This window comes from Dunckerocampus dactyliophorus, chromosome 16, assembly GCF_027744805.1.
Source record: "Dunckerocampus dactyliophorus isolate RoL2022-P2 chromosome 16, RoL_Ddac_1.1, whole genome shotgun sequence".
NCBI classification, from domain to species: domain Eukaryota; kingdom Metazoa; phylum Chordata; class Actinopteri; order Syngnathiformes; family Syngnathidae; genus Dunckerocampus; species Dunckerocampus dactyliophorus.
Genome location: NC_072834.1, coordinates 13,706,190 through 13,726,216, shown reverse-complemented (window position 1 = coordinate 13,726,216; position 20,027 = coordinate 13,706,190). Strand labels below are relative to the sequence as shown.

General features: G+C 43.8%; 2 protein-coding genes and 1 pseudogene across 4 annotated transcripts; 1 reads left to right on the top strand and 2 right to left on the bottom strand.

The window, feature by feature from the left end:
* Positions 1 to 160: 160 nt before the first annotated feature.
* htatsf1 (HIV-1 Tat specific factor 1) lies at positions 161 to 3,812 on the bottom strand. Of its 2 annotated transcripts, XM_054756009.1 has the most exons (10): positions 3,597 to 3,812; positions 3,124 to 3,282; positions 2,826 to 3,042; positions 2,694 to 2,741; positions 2,470 to 2,624; positions 1,446 to 1,609; positions 1,250 to 1,346; positions 1,078 to 1,167; positions 858 to 995; positions 161 to 719 (listed from the first exon to the last, which is right to left on the bottom strand). In XM_054756009.1, the coding sequence occupies exons 2-10, from the start codon at positions 3,280 to 3,282 to the stop codon at positions 486 to 488; spliced, it is 1,302 nt and encodes a 433-aa protein (XP_054611984.1). In that variant the 5' UTR covers positions 3,597 to 3,812; the 3' UTR covers positions 161 to 485. The 2 variants fall into 2 exon arrangements, with proteins under 2 accessions (XP_054611984.1, XP_054611983.1); XM_054756008.1 differs by lacking the exon at positions 3,597 to 3,812 and having other exon boundaries at positions 3,124 to 3,288.
* Positions 3,704 to 14,678, top strand: LOC129169516 (stanniocalcin-2-like; annotated as a pseudogene).
* Positions 14,420 to 17,795, bottom strand: bnip1b (BCL2 interacting protein 1b). Of its 2 annotated transcripts, XM_054756016.1 has the most exons (6): positions 17,683 to 17,795; positions 15,921 to 16,013; positions 15,769 to 15,860; positions 15,340 to 15,444; positions 15,146 to 15,264; positions 14,426 to 15,071 (listed from the first exon to the last, which is right to left on the bottom strand). In XM_054756016.1, exons 1-6 carry the CDS (start codon positions 17,776 to 17,778, stop codon positions 14,875 to 14,877), a joined length of 702 nt encoding a protein of 233 aa, XP_054611991.1. In that variant the 5' UTR covers positions 17,779 to 17,795; the 3' UTR covers positions 14,426 to 14,874. The 2 variants fall into 2 exon arrangements, with proteins under 2 accessions (XP_054611990.1, XP_054611991.1); XM_054756015.1 differs by having other exon boundaries at positions 14,420 to 15,071; positions 15,769 to 16,013.
* Between the last annotated feature and the right edge of the window lie 2,232 nt (positions 17,796 to 20,027).

Sequence of the window (20,027 nt, the reverse complement as noted above, 5' to 3'; positions counted from 1 at the left end):
GCGTGGCTTATGTCATATTTAATGAGCCTCCACCCATTACAAAGTTAGACAAAAATACACTTTGCGGTCGCTTGATTAGGTACACCAGCACAATCTAATGAAGTGGATTTATGTGCAAGGGTACCTAATGAAGTGGTCAGAGAATAAAATAAGATTATAGTTTTTGACATTTATTATTTATTCACTGTCCTGCTTGATGACATGAGACATATTGAGACCTCCTTAGAGGGCCAAGACATCAATAATCCAACTACAGTGAATTACATATTCATTAGCTCTGCAAAGCCCAGTTAGAAAGAATCCCTCACATGGTTCTGGTTGTTCAAAGTCGACATCAGTCAGCTGACAATGTCAAACAATAAAAGGTCAAAACAACAAATTGTAGACAAAGTCATCATTTTATTCTTCTACAAACCTCAGAAGCTTTGTCTCACTTTAGTCTTGACACGGTTGCCACGGTGACCCAAGAGCATCTGTTCAGTGTTTTAAGCGTCCTCGTCATCACTTCCTGCCAGGCTGCTGTCAGTGGAGCCCGCTTCCTCTTTCTTCCCAGGATGCTGTGATGACTGTGGTTCTGTTTCTGCTTCCTGTAAGGGCTCCTTGCTGCTGGAGGCTGCTGTGGTGCCCTCTGCTGGCTGCTCAGAGGCAGCCTGCGGACCCTCCAGGAAAGACGACCACCCCTTCAGGCGTTCCTCGCGCTCCCGCGTCGTCTCCTCCACCTGCAAACACAACATGATGCCACTACTACAGCAACCATCTGAATTAACGTCAGTGCTGACATGAGTGTCATAATAATATATATCAGTGTGATCAAGTGGGTGCTGATGTTTCGTGCAGGTCTAAAGTCACGTGCACACCTGATAGTCAGTGTCTCCATCCCAAATTTGCGCTGACAGTTGGCGTCCTCCAAACCAGCGTCCATTGAAGGACTGGATGCAGGCGTCTGCTGGCTCCTGCTCCTTGAAAGCCACCGAGGCCACGCCATCAGGATGTCTCTGCCGCACACACACACACACCTTTCTAAGCAGCTGCATCCAAACAGAGGAGCGCAGCCTGGCGTCACCGTAGACCACTCACATCAAAGAGAATGACTTTCTTGACCTCGCCAAACTTCTCACATTCCGACCGCAGATCATCACGGTACTCGTTCAGAACCAGTGGATCCTCCTGCATGGATCACACACACATACACACGTCAACATACACAGGACAGCACCACTAAGTGTGTGTGTGTGTGTGCATTGTGTACCTCAAAGTCACTGGGATGAAACATGTTCCTGATGATGACCACCTTTTCATGTCTCTTCCTGGTGTCCCCTTGCTTCTCAGGTCTCCAGTCCAACTGTCTGCGCATGCGCACACACACACACACACACGTCAGGTGTGCATGCACACACACGCACGCACAAACGTTAAGTCCACATGCAGTCACACGCGAAGCATACTTTTGTTGTTGCTGCATCTTCTTGCGATACTCTTTGTTCTTTTTCTTCTTCTTGCTGGCGTCATATTGTCCTTTCAGCTCAAAGCGTGCCGCCTCCACATGGAGCCTGTAACCTCTAACCTCTGATTCGTCTATCAAACGCACGGCCAATTCCACAGACTCCCTCTGAAACAATAAATGCTTCATGTTAGTACCCTTCTATGTATACACATGAAGTAATAAGTATTGTTTCGTTTTTAAAGTTGTACACATGCTCTACAAGTAAATATGTGAGTATTGTGTATCGGGTGCCCCGATCCAATATTGATTGATATTAGCCAAAAAAAACCCCTAAAAAAACCCCACAATATTGGATTATATCGACCTGCATCTAAAATCTTCAATATTACGAGCAGTCCATTCCAGACGCCGCACCAGCACTTCTTTTCAGCAGCAGCACTTCTATTCAGCAAGCAGAGCCCAAGTGATCACAACAACAGTGTTTGCTAGCCTGATTAGCAAGGAGTAGGAATGATGTCAGCCGTGTGGGTGTTTTTTCGTTAAAGTCCGAAACAGACCTTGAACCTTTATAGTGCACGAGTGCAAGACTTGCACTCATGCACAAGTTTCCCGTAGTGGCACAGAACTGGGAAAGTTTAATACCACCAATCTCATTGCGCAATGGAAGAAGGGTTTTCGCAACACCATTGCTTCCTGAAACATCCACCGCTGTTTGACACATTTGCAACGCGTGAGAAACTTCCACGGGATGGCAAAAAGTAATTGACCGAAAGAGAAAAGAGACAGCCGCTGTTGGTGGTGAGAAATTTACACTCCCATCCAAAGGTCTGGGAACACCTGCAGGTTTGGGAGCACTGGTAAATGGGTCACCTTTTCCTCATAATTACTGTTGTTGACCACGCCTTTTGTGCAATGTTGCGATATTGAAGGCTGCAATATCGAAATCAGATAGGAAGAGAAAAAGTTGTATCGAGACACCCCTAATTGTGTAGTATTTAAACGTGTATTCTCCTTGAAGAAGTAACCTTGAGGTAGCAGCAGAGTCCGTCTCCCTTCAGGTTGCCCTCTTTGTCCTTGTACAGTTTGACCTTGAACTCCTCCGTGATGGGGTCCCGCATCACAATGCCACACTTGGACATGAGTTCCACAAACTCGTCTGTGCTGGTGTCGGGGGGCAGGCCTAGCGAGCGCAGCAATCAATCAGAGGAGGCCCCGAAAGGCAACAAGCAGAGAAGCGTGAGATACTAACCTGACACGTACACGTTTGTGTTCTTGTTGTCCTCTATATCAAACCATCCTGCAACACAACATTGGCACCATTAAAGATGGCTGCTTTTGACACAACCACTCTTACTTTAACAACTAATGTCAACATCTCTACCTGGATCAGCTTTCCTCTTTTCTGCTTTCTGTTTGACTTCTTTAGCTGGATTCTCATGCTGGTCTGGGATCAGGTCTGCTCCTCCTCCTGGTTTCTCTTTAGCTGGAGGTTGGCGCTCTGTTTCCGTGGCGATGGGCTGAGCATTGGTGGCATCTTGGTCACCCTCATGAGTAAAGCCATAATTGGCCTGGTAGGCTGCCATAAAGTCCTCTGTAATCTGAACATCAGTTCTCTTTGACATGGTGGTTCAGTTTATCTACGCTGAAAGAGTACTACAAGATCAACATAACGGTCTTACTTTGGGGAACCAGGCCTTCTTCTCATGGTCCCAGTCATACACAGTGCCATCGTTTGGATCAGTGTAGGTGTACGGGTCAGAACCATCATTGTTTCTTTTGCTGTAGAGTTCCTGCATCCTCAGCTGCTCCTCAAATTCTTTATTGGCTTCACTGCTCATCTGCATCATCATCATCATCATCATCATGTATCAACAATAACAACTATAACAATTATCAACAATCAACAGTCATTGGATGTGTGGTTGTGGAATAGTACAGCAAACACTCTTGTTAATCTAACATATTCATTACAATAGCAAATTATATCTTCGACTATTTTAAACAGGATGTAATGCAGTTATACGTTTGTAGACAGGACAAGTAGTGTGAATAAACAGCTAGCTATTTTTGGCCAGTTACATGTTGGCTATTTTTAAACAGTGTTGTGCTGCGTGTGCTATGTTAGCATTCGGGATAAGCGATCTTAAGTTACCTTTCTGCGGCGTTAAATGCACCAATCAAAATAAAATGCGAAGGAGTCGGCGTGCAGAGTTAGATAGCTACCATGCTTTCAGAGAACGAGCGTTACAGTTTCTTGAGAGGAAGACAATTACGGTGTGCTAGCATTTCGGCTATCCGATTTAATTCGCGGTGACGCTTGAATAAAGTACTTCCGGTGTTAGATACCAACTACGCATGCGTGGTTGATTTGGCGAAGCGCTCGATTCGGTATTTACACCTCGCGCACAACCACAGTACACTCCAAACTACTACCATCCCGCCCGCATTTCTAACTCAGGTAACGAAATCGACCGTGAACGCAGAAGCAAAACAAACTCTATCGGCAGCTAACTGTCATTGTAGCTAGCAAGCTAGCGAGCTAGCTCTTCGCTTTGGAAAGCATTTATTTGAGTTGGTCATGGCGGAGAGCAGCGGAAGCATTAATCACGCCAGCCTGCCTCCGGGGGACCCGCAACTCATAGCCATGATTGTGGAGCACCTGAAGAACCGAGGCCTTTTCGACGAGTTCCGCAGGGACTGTTTGGCAGACGTTGACACGAAGGTACCCGGCTAATGCTAACATGCCAGCTAACAAAGCTACTTTGAAAAAAAGTGGATGCAGTTTCATACGTTTCGTAAATGTACTTAATATTTCTGGGGTGCCGACTGCAAAATTGCAGTCACACTTTTTTAGCTGATATATTTTTTTAATATTTAGGCTCTTTTTTTCTCACATTTGACTCAATTCACAACAGTGATGGTAAACTCGATTCCTTTTACTGACTCCAGTTTTAATGAGTCACTCACTAAAGTGAATCGAGTACTCGATTCACTCGAGTCGAGTGAAAAGGACCTCACGGAGACACTTCCTCACACTTCCCGGTTGTGTCACGTGTTCTCATGTTTATCCTGACGTCATGACAGAACGATCTCTGCCTTCGATCGCGAAAGGAGAGCGAAACATAACTAAACTGAAGGCAAACAAACAAAATGTTACGTTATAGAAGCCAAGTTTTCGTTTTTAAATGTAGGTTTTACAGGACAGGAAAGGGGTATATCTCCAGCTCAAGGCTAAACCTGATATATTAAACAATAGGAATATTAACAGCTACTTTATTTATTTGTTACTTTTTGGCTACTTCGTCAATTTGTACAACTCTTAGCAACAACACATTATTTATGAAATGTGTTTGTATATAGATATGAGCATGGCAGTGTAGATCATCCTTGCACTTGATGGATGATGTAGAGGACAGTGGAGACATGCACCAGTCCACACGATGTCCCAGTGGCAGACACAAGACATCTTTGTTGATGGAACATATACAGCAACACCATGCACTCATACTTGCATAATATTTATTTGAAATGCATCTTTAATATAGTCACTCTAGTTTCTAAGCCTTTTATAAATGATTGCACTTTATACTGTACTTAATGTTAATGTTGTTTTACTGTATGTGCTTGTGAGGTCATGCATTTCCTCCAAGACTGCTCTAAAGACAGAAGCAAGAGAAATGTAAACACAAGATCACATTAACACAAGTACATTCATAAAAGTTGACACACAGAATTTGCCAATAAAACATGTACATTACCCTGGTGAGGATAAGCAGGATAGAAAATGGATGGATGGATGATGTAGACAAACAAAAATAATGACTTCATCTTGTCCCATTTACATACGTAATATGAAGTGTTATGTCTTAACATAATCAGGGTCTGAAGCCTGGGAATCCACATCATTATGCCACAGCATTATACCACAAAGTCATTATGTTCGTAAATTGATGTTAGAATGGCCATATACAGTCAAACCTGTCTTAGCAGCCACCTTTATAGAACGGCCACCTGCCTGTAGCAGCCACTGAAAAATCCCCCGCAGCAAATTTACATGTTATAGACCCTGTGTATAGCAGTCACCCGTCCAACGCGGCCAGCGGCCACCCATTTTGTCTCCCTTGGTCAATATCTGACTGCATATAGCGGCCAAATTACCAACTCAAGTAAAAGCTTCATGCATGAAAAAGTTTTGTTTTTCAATCAATGAAGCCGTCGTGTGTAGACTTTAATTACTGAGTCCTAGCTAAAAAGCCGTCTTCTTTTGAGCTTGCTATTTCCTGTTCAAACATGTAACTTTAAGAGCATTTGCACCAAAACATTACCGCAAATTAGGCTGGGAACAGGACGTGCTCCCAGCGACGCTACAATAAAAAAAAAACATACGCTAGGATGCATGCGGCAGCGGGAGCAAAACTGAGTTGGGTTGTACTTAATTGAAGTATTTTAGAATGTACTCACGTTATTTTTCATCAATCCTCATCCACAAATCCATCAAAGTCCTCATCTTCTGTATTCCACACAAACAAAGCCGTCTTCTTTTCCGTTCGCTACTAGTCTGTTAACTTGTCAGTGTTATTCAGCTCCGAAGCAAAGAAGGAAACTTCTCCTGTTGCTTCTGCCAACTTTATTTATTGAACGCGGCCACCAGACAGCAGCTCAGAACACACACACATCTCTCAGCATCGTCTCTCCTTCCTGCTTGCCCACAAGGCAAAGGTTAAACAAGCTCCACTACATAGCTGTCCAGCCAATGCCTGTAAGAAATGACACCGTTTATTTCCTGGTGCACTGGTCAATACTGTAATGCCGCTTGTTGTGGGGAAGGAGAGACTCACGTCGCCGATGCACTTTAATGGCTTTATTAACAGCGGAGAACACTGCAGGACTTTGCATCCACGCCAACATAAACACACTTCCCAACTCTCTCGAAACTCACAGCTAGCACTGAGCCTAGCTCTCCTGCTCGGGACGCCCACCGTCACTTCCTGTTACTTCCTGATGAACTAAAGCTGTAATGACACTGCCGTATAAAAAGTAAAATATAAAAAACAAGCGTAAGACATTACTAGCACAGCTTTGTTCTGTGGGTCGTGGATATATTCTATCCCAGGGGTCACCAACGTGGTGCCCGCGGGCACCAGGTAGCCCCCCACGACCACATGAGGTGCCCGCAAGCCTGCTTTTCATTCAAGTTTTCAGTTAATAATGTGAGAACACTAGAAAGAAAAGTATTCTGAAACATAAAATGTGAGTTGTGGATACCAGCATTTTGTGAATGTTTTGGTAAAACAAGCATATTTGATCTGTTTGGGTTGAAATAAGGTATGAAAATCATTTCTACAAAAATGAGTAGCTCGTGGCCATTTTCATTTTCTGAAAGTAGCTCTCGCAAGAAAAAACGTTGGTGACCCCTGTTCTATCCGTTATTATTAAGCCTCTAGCTTCCTTTTAGTAAGTAAAAACCTTGGCTCTGATTGCACTACATTGTCATGTAGACCTACAAAGTACACTTGGAAGAACAAGAGGTGAATAAATGTATTGCAACTGATGTGAAACTGATGAGGGGTAGGATTAAATAAGCTTTGCTTCTTCCTACTCCTTTTTGGACATGCAAAATTGTGAATTGTACTATGTGATGTGCTACTGTTTGACTCATGCATGTTCAGGTTTAAAACCATGAACCATGAACCATGATAATAACAAGCCTAGTAGTGCTGCACAACTTTTATCCGCAGTCCGCAGTGCCCTCTACTGGTCAACATTATTATTTTTTTTTCCTCCCCTTTTTTTCCCCTTTTTTCCCCTACTGGTCAACATTCAAACTGGACACCAACCTGTCTATAGAGGCCACCTGTCTATAGCGGCCACTTTCGCAGACTCCCTCTAGTGGCCGCTATAGACAAGTTCGACTGTACAATCAAAAGTATATTTTCAGCCTTACCTGTGAAAGGTAATCCCATGAGATCTTGTTTGGACTGTTAGGCATCTTCCCCGTTCTCTCTTGCCACATCCAGTATGGTTGTGACGTCGTCGTATGATTCACCGTTAACTGCAATGAGTCCACCTAAACTCGTGAGCCCACGTCAGGTTCACGATTCACTTGTCAGAAGTCTCATGCAAGGTTAGCGAGTGAGTCTGGGTTCGTTAGTTCCCGGGTTAAAGTGCTTGGGGTTAGCGAGCAAGCAGCTCAGACAGGAACAGAAAGTAGAAAGGAGAGTTGATTTGAGGCAAGAAGCAGATCTGTTGCTTTTTCCACAAAATGAATAATTTATCCAAATGCAGTTAGAGTAATAGTTGCACAATTGATGCCATGTTATCTGGTTTTCTTTTTAATGTAGCTCGCAGCCGCTGGGTAAGTGAACGCGGTAACAGAGATGAATACTCGCGAGTTCCGGTTCAGTAAAAAACACGTGAGTTTGGAACGATTCGGTCAAAACTTGACCACCACTAATTCCCATTTGAGGTGGACATTAAATGGTAAATCCAAATGTTAAATCAAAATCACAATGCTAAATCTTCATTTCTTAAATATAAATATAATTCTGAATAGAAATGTTAAAAATAAATCTTAAATATAAATGTTATATAGAATTGCTAAATATAATTGTTACATATAAATATTAAATATACCGTGTACTAATGTATACTAAACTATATACTAATTGAAATGTTAACACATGGCCAATTCTCTCCAGGTAGGAGAGATTGAATGACTTGTGATCATGGTGATGCATTGCTGGCTTAATGTAAGTCAATGTGAAGAGGATGGTTTATTACAGGTCCTCATCTTTCACTTATGAATTGTTCTGCTCACTTGTACAATTGGAGCATTAGATGAAACAATTTGAGGAAATGACGAGTCTGCCGGCATTAACAAAAAGATGAGGAGACCCAGCTGCCACAGCTGGACTCGGGAGCCGGTTAACACGGAAGCCAGTTGAACACAAATGCCAAAACATACAAACACAAAGCCAAAATCTTGGCAAAAATATGGATTCAACGTGATTTTCTGTCAGATATTCACACTGTCGTGATCTCTTAACGGCAAAGGTAAAAAAGTTTTCTGTCTTTGAACGTGGTCGAATTGTTGAGCTGCATAAGCAAGGCCTCTCACAGCGTGCCATTGCTGCTGAGGCTGAACACAGTAAGTCTCCTGAACCTTTTTAAAAGGTCCTGAGGGTTATGGAACAAAAGATGTCAAGTGGTAGACTCAAAAAAAATGGCACTGGCTCTGAGGCAGAGGATCCGATTGACTGACGGTCAAGACAAGGGACGATCCTCAGCCCAAATGAAGGTTGTTACTGGTGCAGAGTGCAGTCTAATAACCATTAGAAGGCAGATGCAAGAAAAGGCTTTTAAGAAAGAACAAAGAACGTCTTGAAAGACCTTGTCTTCTTCAACGCCACATAATTGCACCAAACATGGGACATTGAAAGGTGGAAGAAAGTTTTATTCTCTGAGGAAGGAACCTTGACTTTCCGGATGGCTTCCAACGTTACTGGCATGACAAGGAGATCCCACCTGAGATGTTTTCCACATGGCAGAGTAGAGGGAACGCAATTTATGATCTTTCTATGGAACAATGGAGCTTCAGGTTGTGCAGGGGTGTCAAATGGCAATTGGCTTTGTGGAGATGTTGCAGGGGGCATCTCTCATGACTGAAGGCCCTCATCTGTGACTGGGTTTTTCAACTGGACTACGCTGCAGTGCACAATGTCCACCTAAGAATGACGTCACTTTTTTGGACCATCCTGTGTGTTCCCCTGATCTAAATCCCATAGAGAACATTTGGGATGGATGGCAGGGGAAGTTTACAAAATTGGCCATCAGTTTCAGACAGTGGATGCGTCTGTGAAACCATCTTCACCACCTGGAGCAACACTCCCACTAGCCTCCAGGAAACACTGGCATCAAGCATGCCCAAAGCAATTTTGAAGGTGATTAACAAGAACGGTGGAGCTACTCATTACCGAGTACTTTTTTGAACATTTTATATATATTTAAGGGGGGTTTCAGTTTTTTTGAGCGGGTGTTAAACTTTTGATCAGCGAATGAACAGCCTATTTCAGTTTAATGGATGTTTGCAGCAAATTAATTACTCAAAAAATGTATTTTCTCACTCCCATTTAGTATAAATTCTTTGAATTTTTCAACTGGTCTTAAAATGTTGGATCAGGAGTGCATACATTTAAAAGAAAGTGTGATCGAATTTTTACATTCGGCACCCCGTACATGTTTTTCTTGATTGTGCATAATTGCGTTGTTGCTTCCAGCCTGCCTACCAGAATCTTCGCCAGAAGGTGGACAACTTTGTCACATCTCACTTGAGCACTCAGGAATGGAACCCGTCCATCAACAAGAACCAGATGAGGAATGGACTGAGACAAAGTGTTGTTCAGTAAGAACCCCCTTCCCTACATTTCTTATTTCCATCAGTTATTGTCCTGAGCGTTATGTGGTTTGCTTCCTGCTGCAGTGATTCCTTCATTACTCTGTGTGCTGTTTCAGATCTGGCATGTTGGAGTCCGGCGTGGACAGGATCATCACACAGGTCGTGGACCCAAAGATGAACCACACCTTCCGACCGCACATCGAGACCGCCATCCACGACTTCCTGTCAGGAGAGAAGAAGGAGGACGGCAACTCTGGCCTGTCTGAGCAGACAGAACCGTGCGAAGTCCAGTCTGCTTCTGGCCCCAGGACCCCTTAAGAACTGTCACAAAGCGGAGGTCAGGTCAAAGGTGGCATTGAGGAGGAAATCATCTTGATGCTTGACTGATGCCATCAAAGCTGCACTGGCCCTTTAAAAGGCGGCACACAGGAGCATCATGATGACGTTTGTGTGTGACCTATAGCAGACAGGTTTGATGCTGCTCAGAACTTTTCTTATTGACCCCTTCCTGCCCAACATGAGGTCACATGACTGTCTGCAAACATGTTTACATGTCATGTTAGGCCATGTCCACACGAACACGGATATTTTTGTCTGCGTTTTGACCTTTCCATCACACGCAGGTGTGGTGGGTTTTTGTCCTTCAAAAGTGAGCTTTTGGAACACTCCGGCTTCAGCGTTGGTGATTGAAGAGGTAAAACTGAGCTTTTTGGCTTGTGTCAAAAGTAAGCTCACGTTTTTAACCCTTATGTAACAACAGAACACCAGTCATGAAGTTATTGACTTATGGATGCTGATTCCAGTTCAAGCAGCGGAAAAGTTAAAAAAAAAAATAATTCTTTGTTTCCTGGGCTCCGTGTAGATGATCGCTGATTTTAAAAGGTAGCGTACATGTCATTGTACATCTGTTATATCACTATATTGAGGTGTTATGCACCAAGTCAGCTGTGGTTGCTTTTTCAGGCTTCGGATTGGGCAAAATGTGCACGAATGTGCTTTCATCTGGACAGAGATTGTTTTTAAAACCCACTGGTGTGGATGGAGTTGTTTTTCTTAACACGAGAGTGGGGGAAAATTGCATTTTTTTAAATGATCCGTGTGCATGTTGACATGGCCTTAGTGTGTACGTATGTGACAATGTTCAACTTTATTAAAAACAACTTTGACAGGACGCTCCTCTGTTCACCCCCTTCAAAGACGTTCACTTTAATTTCGGCTAATTATCACAATGTGGTAAAATGTGACCAAACAGAAGCTAACGGAAGATTTACGTTCACCGCTGATGTTTGTTTTCATTTCGCTCTGCTTGTGTAACTTCACCCCCTGAGAGTGTGTGTGTGTGTGTGTGTGTGTGTGTCACAGTGAAGAAAAACAGTTTAAAGGTTGCACTTCTATTTAATGACACTTTTTTCCTGTTGAAACTTGAGCAACTTTGTGTTCTCGAGGAGAAGTCACTTGAGTCATGTTCCAAGCAGTGAAAAAAAACCAAAAACATCCAGACTAGAAGAACGTTGCTGCTGAATGAACGTGTCGTCTTCCAATCAGCTGCAGGCTCTATGTTGTAAACATGACAGCTTGTGTGTGCGTGTGTGTGTGTGTAGGAGGTGAAGGGTCACTGTGTGGGTGGATGTTAGTGAGCTGAGGGACGGTGTACTAAAAATGTCCAAACAAGCTTCTGAACACGCATGATCGCACACACACGGCGTCGTAAGATAGGAAATGTTTTGGTTGGCTCACGGGCCAACACTGATGTCACGTGACTGGATGTCAGGGGTCATGGCGGCCAAAGTCAAAACAATGCTTTGAAGCGAAGACGACGAACGTTGACCCCCTCGGACAAACAATAACAATACAACGCAGATAACACGTTGAAAAACACTCATCTCCTCCATCGTGACTTTAAAGTGCTAATGACACGAAAACACGTTAATCTTGTTATTTCCGCCGTGAAAATTACATTGAAAGACTTATTTCCTGTGTTAGACGCATGCTTGAATGTTGAAATATTTATCTTTTTTTTTTCAACTTTCATCACATCTTCCGGGTCTGAAGGAGGAGGAGCAAGTGATGTCTAAACCAGACAGTCTCACCTGAAACGTCCCCTTCAATACAATGCATTCCTTGTTGTTATGCTCCACTTCTCTGTGAATTCCTGTTGTTTTATATATTTTTTTATTATGCCCGCTTGTTGTGTTGAAGGCTTTTGCTGAAACACTTGAGGAGATGAAGTAAGCTTGTTCACATTTCTAAAAGGACACCATTCGCCTCATCAGATGACCGGCAAACTTCGTGGGACAAATGTTTCAATACTGCCCCGCAGATGAAAAAAAACCCCACAAGACATTCGACCATGGAAGAGTATGGCAAGGTGGGAGTAAGTCAAACCACATTTCTTCTGCTAATATGCTCCATAGTAGCCAGCCTAGTGCTCATGGTGGGCAATGCAGCGCTAATTCCTAACTGACACGCTAGTTAGGAAGCTAATGTATCGGTTGTGGCTATCACTACAAGTAAAACATATCACACTCTACAACACAATATTAGGGAATGCTATTGTGAATGTCACTTTCTTTGCATGCATTCATGGTTGTGTTTGCACCTGGTTGCTGGTCTCACCTGCGAGTGTTCTCGACGTGAATTGCTAGCAAAACATGGATTGTTGTCACTCGTCTTTCTAGCCTATCTCCCAGTCGACCTGTCAGTTTCAGTAAGTAAATCCATATTGTTCTGCTAGATCTAGGAATCTTAGAATAATAGTATGCGGTTTCATACCAGGGCTAAACAAGCAGCAATTGCTGCTCACTGGTCTTTTATCTGTGTCACTGACAGACTTGTGCCCTTTTTTGTGTGTTAATCATAATTATCGCAACCCAATATCAGTGAATGTTATTATTGTATTATTGTTGTGAATGTCACTTTCTTGGCTTTGCTTTGAGTTCATGGCTGCACTGTTCTGGTCCCCGGGACTCGTCTGACAGTGACGTCACATCCACGATGGCGTTGATTCAGAAAACTCGCCGAAGGGCGAGTTAAAATCACCACTTCATTTCACTCCTATTTCATAGTTGTTTGTCTGTGACAAAAATGTTTTATTAAGGCTTTTCATTGTGTTATTGTCTTTTTCAAACTTTTTTTGTGTTATGAGCCCTTTAAATGTTCTTTAACACTTGCACAGTCCTCCCTGTGACCTCAACGTTACTTTCACCCACTGACGTGTCTCCTTAGCATCGTACACTAGAACACGTTCGCAGCTGTTCCCGCGCAGGCGCACACGCAAGTTTTTCTTCACTTAAAATGACTTTAGATTATCAACTTTCTGCCGATTTTAGCGCGAAAACGCATCGGGGTTCTTGTACTGTTTCGACGCTCTTCATCTAATGTAGTCTCTCGTCGAGTACCACGCGCGCACAGGGCTGCTCTGTGATTGGCTGTCGTGAACACGCACGGCCTCCAGGAGACTATATAAAAGCGAGCGCGACATGCGCCTCACAAGCCATAACTCTTCCCCACACAGTCATGAAAGCGCATGCGCCGCTCGTGCTCCTTCTGTGGCTTTCCGCGTTCCGGTACTTGCGCTGTTGGGACCCGCGCAACATCACGGATAAACACGTGACTCAAGCTAAACGTCGCCTCTCTCTGCAGAGCACAGGTGGGTAGTCCACGCGGTCGTTGTTCGAGTCCTCTCAATCGAGGGTAACGTGCCGTGACGTCACAGCGGTAGCGGTAGCTATTGGCTGACTGTTCGATTCCTCCCCGCTCTCTCGCCCCAGCTGACATCCAGAGCTGCCTGGTGAGTTCAGAGGACGTCGGCTGTGGGACGTTTCAGTGTTTCAACAACAACTCGTGTGAGATCCACGGCCTGCATCATATCTGTGTCACGCTGCTGCACCACGCTGGCCACTACGACTCACAGGTGGGGCAAAGGTCACATGCCTTTAATACTACGAGACCAAACGTAAACGACAAACTGATGTATCCAGTAAATGCTGTCAATCACCTGTACCTTCACTCACCGGTGTCGTCGCACACCTGTGTTGTGCAGGGCAAGTCGTTTGTGAAAGAGGCCCTGCGTTGTTTGGCGCTCGGGCTCCGTCAGCGTTTCAGCTGCGTCAGTCGGCGCTGTGCGGCCGTGAAGGATCTGGTCTTCTCGCTCCAGAGGCAATGTTTCTCCAAACATCAGCTGTGTCTCGCAGTGCGGGACCACATGGACACCGTGGGGAGCCTGGTCCACTTTCACCTCCTCTTCCCTCCAGGGTGAGTTGACGTGTGACGTCGTGATTGACAGCAAGGGAGAAGTTCTCGCGGGTTTTGGTGTTCATGTTACCTGTTTATGCGACCTATCAGGCCCTACGCCGAGCTGATGAACTTCCTGTTGAAGTGCGGCGATGAGGTCAGGTTCTGGGTGGGCCGGCGCCTGCAGGGACAATGTGAGCACCACTGGGGGGCGCTGTGTGGCAGCCTCAGCACCACCTGTCATGATGGCCCTTCCAGCACGCCAAAACCACAAACCAGAGCGACCAAATGGGCAGAGAGACCCGGGCCCAACCAGTCTGACAACGTGACGTGGTCTGGACTTAACTCCACAGAGAACCACTAAAATCTTTTGTTTTTATGCTTGCTTTTGGACTGAGAGCCAAGCCAGTCATCTACCTCACCGCCAACGACCAGCAGGGGGCGCCAACACACTCTTCGCTATTTTATTTTGTATTTATGAAGCCTGTACTAGTTTCCTTCAAAGAGCATCTGACTTTACACAAATATATTTTTCATCTTATACTCCAACACTTTCAAGTCAAATGTGACAAGTTTATTTTAAATAAAAGTGGAATTGAACAACAATGACGTCCGTGCATAGCGTACACTGCCACTTCATGGTAGATTAGTGCTCCGGATTCCATTTGTCGCCACCTGAATATTTGCTACTGCTTGACCTGGTGGTTGCCATGGTTACAGCTTTGCCATCCATGTTTGCAGGAAGGTCGTCGCCGCAAGATGTTTCCGCTCAGTGCGTCGTTATTCTCTTGGGGAGTGGGGTCTAAATGAAGGGGAAGAGGCGCTTCTTGAGGATGTAGAGCACGGTGGCAAGGAAGAGCGCCAGCGCCAAGAAGATGAGCAGCTTGTCTGTCAGCTCTCGTCTGTTGTACTTGAGAATCAGCTTCCTGCCAAGGTGGATGGTTCCTGTCATGTTCTTAAACTCCTCGTTGGCCTCCTGCACCGTGCGGGAGGAGGTGGCTGAGGAGCAAGTGTGAGAGGAGTGCGTGTGAAGTTGACATGCAGGAAACATAAGGTGTTCAGCGCCTCCTCACCCAACGTGCTGATGCTGTCCTCGCTCTGCTTGACCTGCTCTGCCATCATCCTGCTGATGGACATCAGGCTCTCTGTGATGTTGCTGCTATTCTCCACCAGACTTTCTTTCGTCGCCTTCCTGAGGACACCACACTTACAGCAGCAGGTCAAAGGTCACACAAGGCCCCCCCCCCCCACTGCAGTGAAGACCAACCTTGCTCTGATGCTCTGACCTCCTTCACACAGCAGCTCATCCTTCTCCATTTTGTCCATGGACATGACATACGCCACGTTGGCCTTCCTCCACGCTGTCTGGTTACTGCAGTGGTTGTCAATTATTTTCTGTCATGCCGCCACTGGGGCACAAACATGTTTCCATGCCCCCCCTCCCCCCGATTTGAAATACTATTTGATATTTATTTATATGTACTGTACAGACTTAAGTCGAAACCAACAAAATGGAGAGCATGAGAAGCGTATTCAAGAGTCAAATTGCATGCCGAGTATGACAAATTCACACATGTTGCCAGGTCTGCACTAATATTGGAAAGTCCCGCCCCACTATTTGAGAATCACTGGGTTACTGCAACACAACATGTCAACATATGAATGCAAGATGTTTGAAGATGAAAAACAGTTTAACCTGAGCATTTGTCTTCGCTGGCTGTCTGCCTCTGCTTGGATGGACATTCTGTCTGACTCTTTGTCTTGCTCTCTGGCCATCTGCTCCAGATCCTGCAAGCACACAATTATAAGGCAACGTAACAATAAAACAGGTGTCACACGTGCACTCACCTGAATTCTGCGTCTGAGTCGGTTGAATTTGTCTTTGATGTGATAGTTGAGCTGCATGAGAGCGCTCTGAGGTCCAGAACATTCTCTGATGTCCTGCACAACACACACACACACACACACTTTGCTGTCGCTGCAAGCATCTAATCAACACAACCAAGCAAAAATGTCTTCTCATACAATGTTGACATTAATGGATCTGGTTCAGTTTATCCTAATCTGATGTGATCTGGGGTTTGAGCGGGGATCATTACATCCATCCATCTTCTATACCGCTTATCCTCACTAGGGTCACGGGCAATGTTCCCTCTAATTTAAAGTGTGTGAGCATACAAACAAAAGACCTGAGCATTCCTTGGATCTCTGTGAGCGGCATAAGAAATGCACACTTGTCGTGTCACACCCGTCCAAAACCTGAGAACTTCAGGTAGTCCAACTTCCATTCTGTGTTATTTTGTATATGAGTGGGTTCAAAAGGTCAGCAAGGCGTATTTCACAAAGTAGCTTTCGTTTTGGTGCATTTCTTTTCTTTTTTACAATTTATTTTGTTAATTATGTCTACTGTTATTTCCTTATTTCCTGCTGTATATGTCTACTTTTGTCTAAATAAAAAATGAAAATATATATTTTGTTTAAACTGAAAGAAACAACTACCTTCTGGTCCCTTCGGCATCTTTCGTGCAAACTTGGTGTAACACTTCCTGTATCCTGTACATCCGGCCATCAAAATAAAAGCACGCCAGTACCACATGCACGGCTTATTTAGTCCACACTTTTCACTCAGAAAACTGGGTCAGAGCAGCCCTCATTTGAAAAAGAAAAAATCTCATCTCTGTTCAACTCTTCTTCTTTTGTTCCCACATACTCCGAAAGCCAGTACACCTTATAGGCCTTTTTTTAACTTTAGCTTGGTGCGTGGCTGTGGCACTGCCCCTTAGTTTCGCTATTATACGGGGTTAGCAAGCAGCAGTTAGCTCCCCTGCTCCAGTAGCTATACGCTAACCTGCAAACCAGCGGCATGTAGTACAGTAAGTAATGCACTGTTAATGAATTGATTTGCTGCCTAAGTAAATACGTAGCAACATGCTTTAATTATTGGCTGGACAGTGTTCGTCTTTGTGTTGTTACCGCATGTAGTCGCCTGTCACTCACGGAGTTGCATTGTAAAATGGTACAGAATAAATTATGTGTTTATTTTATTTACATTTCAGGTTGTATTTTATTTTACTGCGCAGCAAGGATTTCTTGTGCGCTGACAACGCAAGATCAGTGCGCAATTGCGCACGCGCGCAGTTTACTTGGAACGTTGGTCACGGGTATGCTGGAGCCTACCCTCCATCTGACTTCGGGCTAGAGGCGGGGTACCCTCTGAAATGGTCGCCAGTCAATCGCAGGGCACAAATAGACAAACAACCATTCAAACTCACATTCATACCTATGGACAATTTAGAGTCGCCAATTAACCTAACATGCATGTTTTTGGAATGTGGGAGGAAGCCTGAGTACCCGGAGAAAACCCACGCACGCACGGGGAGAACATGCAAACTCCACACAGAGATGCCCAACGGAGATTCGAAGCCAGATCTTTCATATCTCTTGCCGGTGTAACCAACATGCGCCCCGGGATCATTACAAATGTCTTCAACGATCATTTTTCTATTAGCCAATGTTATCACTTCCATTCTCACTCGAAGTTAAGTTTTTATTTTGCCTCAAAACGCAAAAACAACAATGATTTAGAGTACAAAGAAAAGATAACCATTACCTGAATGGCAGCTTTAATTTCTAGGTCATATTTGATCATTTCTTGAGCACATATTCGAACATGAACGTCAGCCGAAGTCGCCATCTTTGTTTTCATACGGAAGCCAGGACGGACAAAATACTGCTGGATTGCTACAATGATCGATACATGTGTTACCATTATTTACGCGCTAAATTCAATTTTTAAAATAAAATATTGATACTTTTGAATTAATGGGTGTTATTAATACACACTGAAAAACTACTAAATCATGCGCGGTTGGTAAGAACTACTTTTTCTTCCGCCTGGGTAAGTGTATAATGCGTAAGCACAGCGGCAAGCAGTCAGTCAGGTGAATAGTAATGGAAATTCCGTCTCGTTTTACAGAGCCGGCTCTTTCGGCTCCCAAGTGACTCCTCAGATTTTTGTAGTTGTCTTAACTTAATTTACTACCAAGTTATGTGTATTGTTTAAATTGAATTACTAATGGGAAAAAATAAATGATTTCAAATGTTATTTAAATGTATTTATTTCAATCCTCAATGAACAGCTACAAAAAATAATATATTATAAAATACAAAAACAAAGACCCATCTCAATAAACAAGGTCAAATCTCTGCATGCAGAAATATTTACAGTCAAACAAAACAACATCAACAAAAGAAAAATTAAAAAAGTGCAAAACAAAAAGAAAAGGCAGCATCCAGCTCCCAACAACGCGAGCCGGCTCTTAGAGCCGATTCGTTCGCGACCGACACATCACTGCAATTGAAACCACGGTCATCATAAGCGGAGCCATGCGTGAATTGTGAATTAGTTTTCATTCTTCTTATTTAATTCTCTAATTTTTTTAATAGTTTTATTTTTTTGTTGTTTAAAATACAATTTTCACACATTTCATATGGTTTTGTCCTCTTTTTTCTGTTGTAGATTAGCTTGGACTGTAAATCATGCCGCTACTGTAATAGTTTAAAATAAATAACTCATGTATTTTTTATGCTATGATCTATGCTTTAATTTGAAATAAACTACTTTTTAAAATTTACCCGACACATACGGTGTATTTCCACAAAGTATCGGTATCGCTGATACCTGCCTAAATTTGAAAATCAGTGGTATTGTACGTCACTACAGAAAACGACGTATTTCCTGTCAGGTGATGCTCATTCAACCTGAACTTTCACATATAACTACACATGACAATATACAAATGTATTTTAAAACACAAACACGATTTAAATAAATCGCTAGAATCGCTAGAATGAACTGCTAACATCCAGTTGAAGATATAGGACTTTAAATTCCAGAATAAGAACAGTTTCAACCTAGAGCAGTCGCTGCCCTGAACAAGGACTAATGCTGATGTTTGCACTACGTTACTCCATATCATGTTTACACGACATATTTGCACATATTGAAACTGACAGAAACGGACATGCAAAAGGTTTGAAAGTGTTGAATGTGTCTTTTACCTGCATATTTACCTGATGGTTATAATCGTGTATTATTGCTCTTTGTTACACGCTGGGTTGCACTTTAATTTCATTGTACAACTTCAATGACCATAACGTTTTATTCCCTTTTCGTCCATTCTACATGTATATTATGACTTTGTGTCTTCGCAACCGAACTTCTTACATTGGCGAAATCAAGCATGTGCATGGCACAACACAAACGGGGTGACTCTTCAGATCAAGACTCCGCGGTGTACCTGCACCCTAAAGAGAAAGAGGACTCTTTTGAGGACAAAAATGTACACATTCTGAACAGAGAAGGATGGTTGGAAGAAGGAGTGAGGGAAGCCATCTATGTTAAGGTGAGAAGCCATCTCTGACCGGGGGGGGGGGGGGGGGGGGGAATCACCCTCGCAATGCTGTCCTCTCATTCCTTCCTTAAAGATTCAGTGATTCAGTGATTCAGCCTCTTAACAAATAAACAAGGCACAGCCACCTTGGTTTCAGGTGGGTCCATGGCCATCATTACATTTGAATGGGATGCTAACAAAGGTGATACCACCCGAACGACCGTCGCTAGCGGGCAGAGGCCCCACACCATTGTACGTCATTTGACAGCGACCCAAATCGTCATTTTAATACCAATGAAGAGCCAACCATTCCCGTCTGGACCTGCCTCCTCCTTTAGAGGACAAATAGATTGGATTTTGCACCGAGCTCTCAGAATAGAGCTGTCCTATCTAGTATTTGAGCATGAACTGATGAAGCCTGCTCGGATGAGAGGTGCAACGTCTTCTGAGACTGAAGAGTGCAGTTGGGATCGTTTAAATGCCCTGGAAATACAATGAATGGATGAATGAGAATATTCACAGGGATATTTCATAACCGGACACGGTGAGCACAGAGACAGGG

Bases quoted from the DNA above. Each gene is read 5' to 3' on its own strand.
- htatsf1 (XM_054756008.1), bottom strand. From the start codon at position 3,288: ATGCAGATGAGCAGTGAAGCCAATAAAGAATTTGAGGAGCAGCTGAGG. The intron at 1,168-1,249 runs GTACACAATGCA...TGATCCATGCAG, and splicing joins TTCATCCCAGTGACTTTGAG to GAGGATCCACTGGTTCTGAA. The intron at 996-1,077 runs GTGAGTGGTCTA...TGTGTGCGGCAG, and splicing joins AGAAAGTCATTCTCTTTGAT to AGACATCCTGATGGCGTGGC.
- bnip1b (XM_054756015.1), bottom strand. From the start codon at position 17,778: ATGAAAACAAAGATGGCGACTTCGGCTGACGTTCATGTTCGAATATGT. The intron at 16,014-17,682 runs GTAATGGTTATC...TGTGTTGTGCAG, and splicing joins AAATTAAAGCTGCCATTCAG to GACATCAGAGAATGTTCTGG. The intron at 15,072-15,145 runs GTGAGGAGGCGC...CTTGCTCCTCAG, and splicing joins GGACAGCATCAGCACGTTGG to CCACCTCCTCCCGCACGGTG.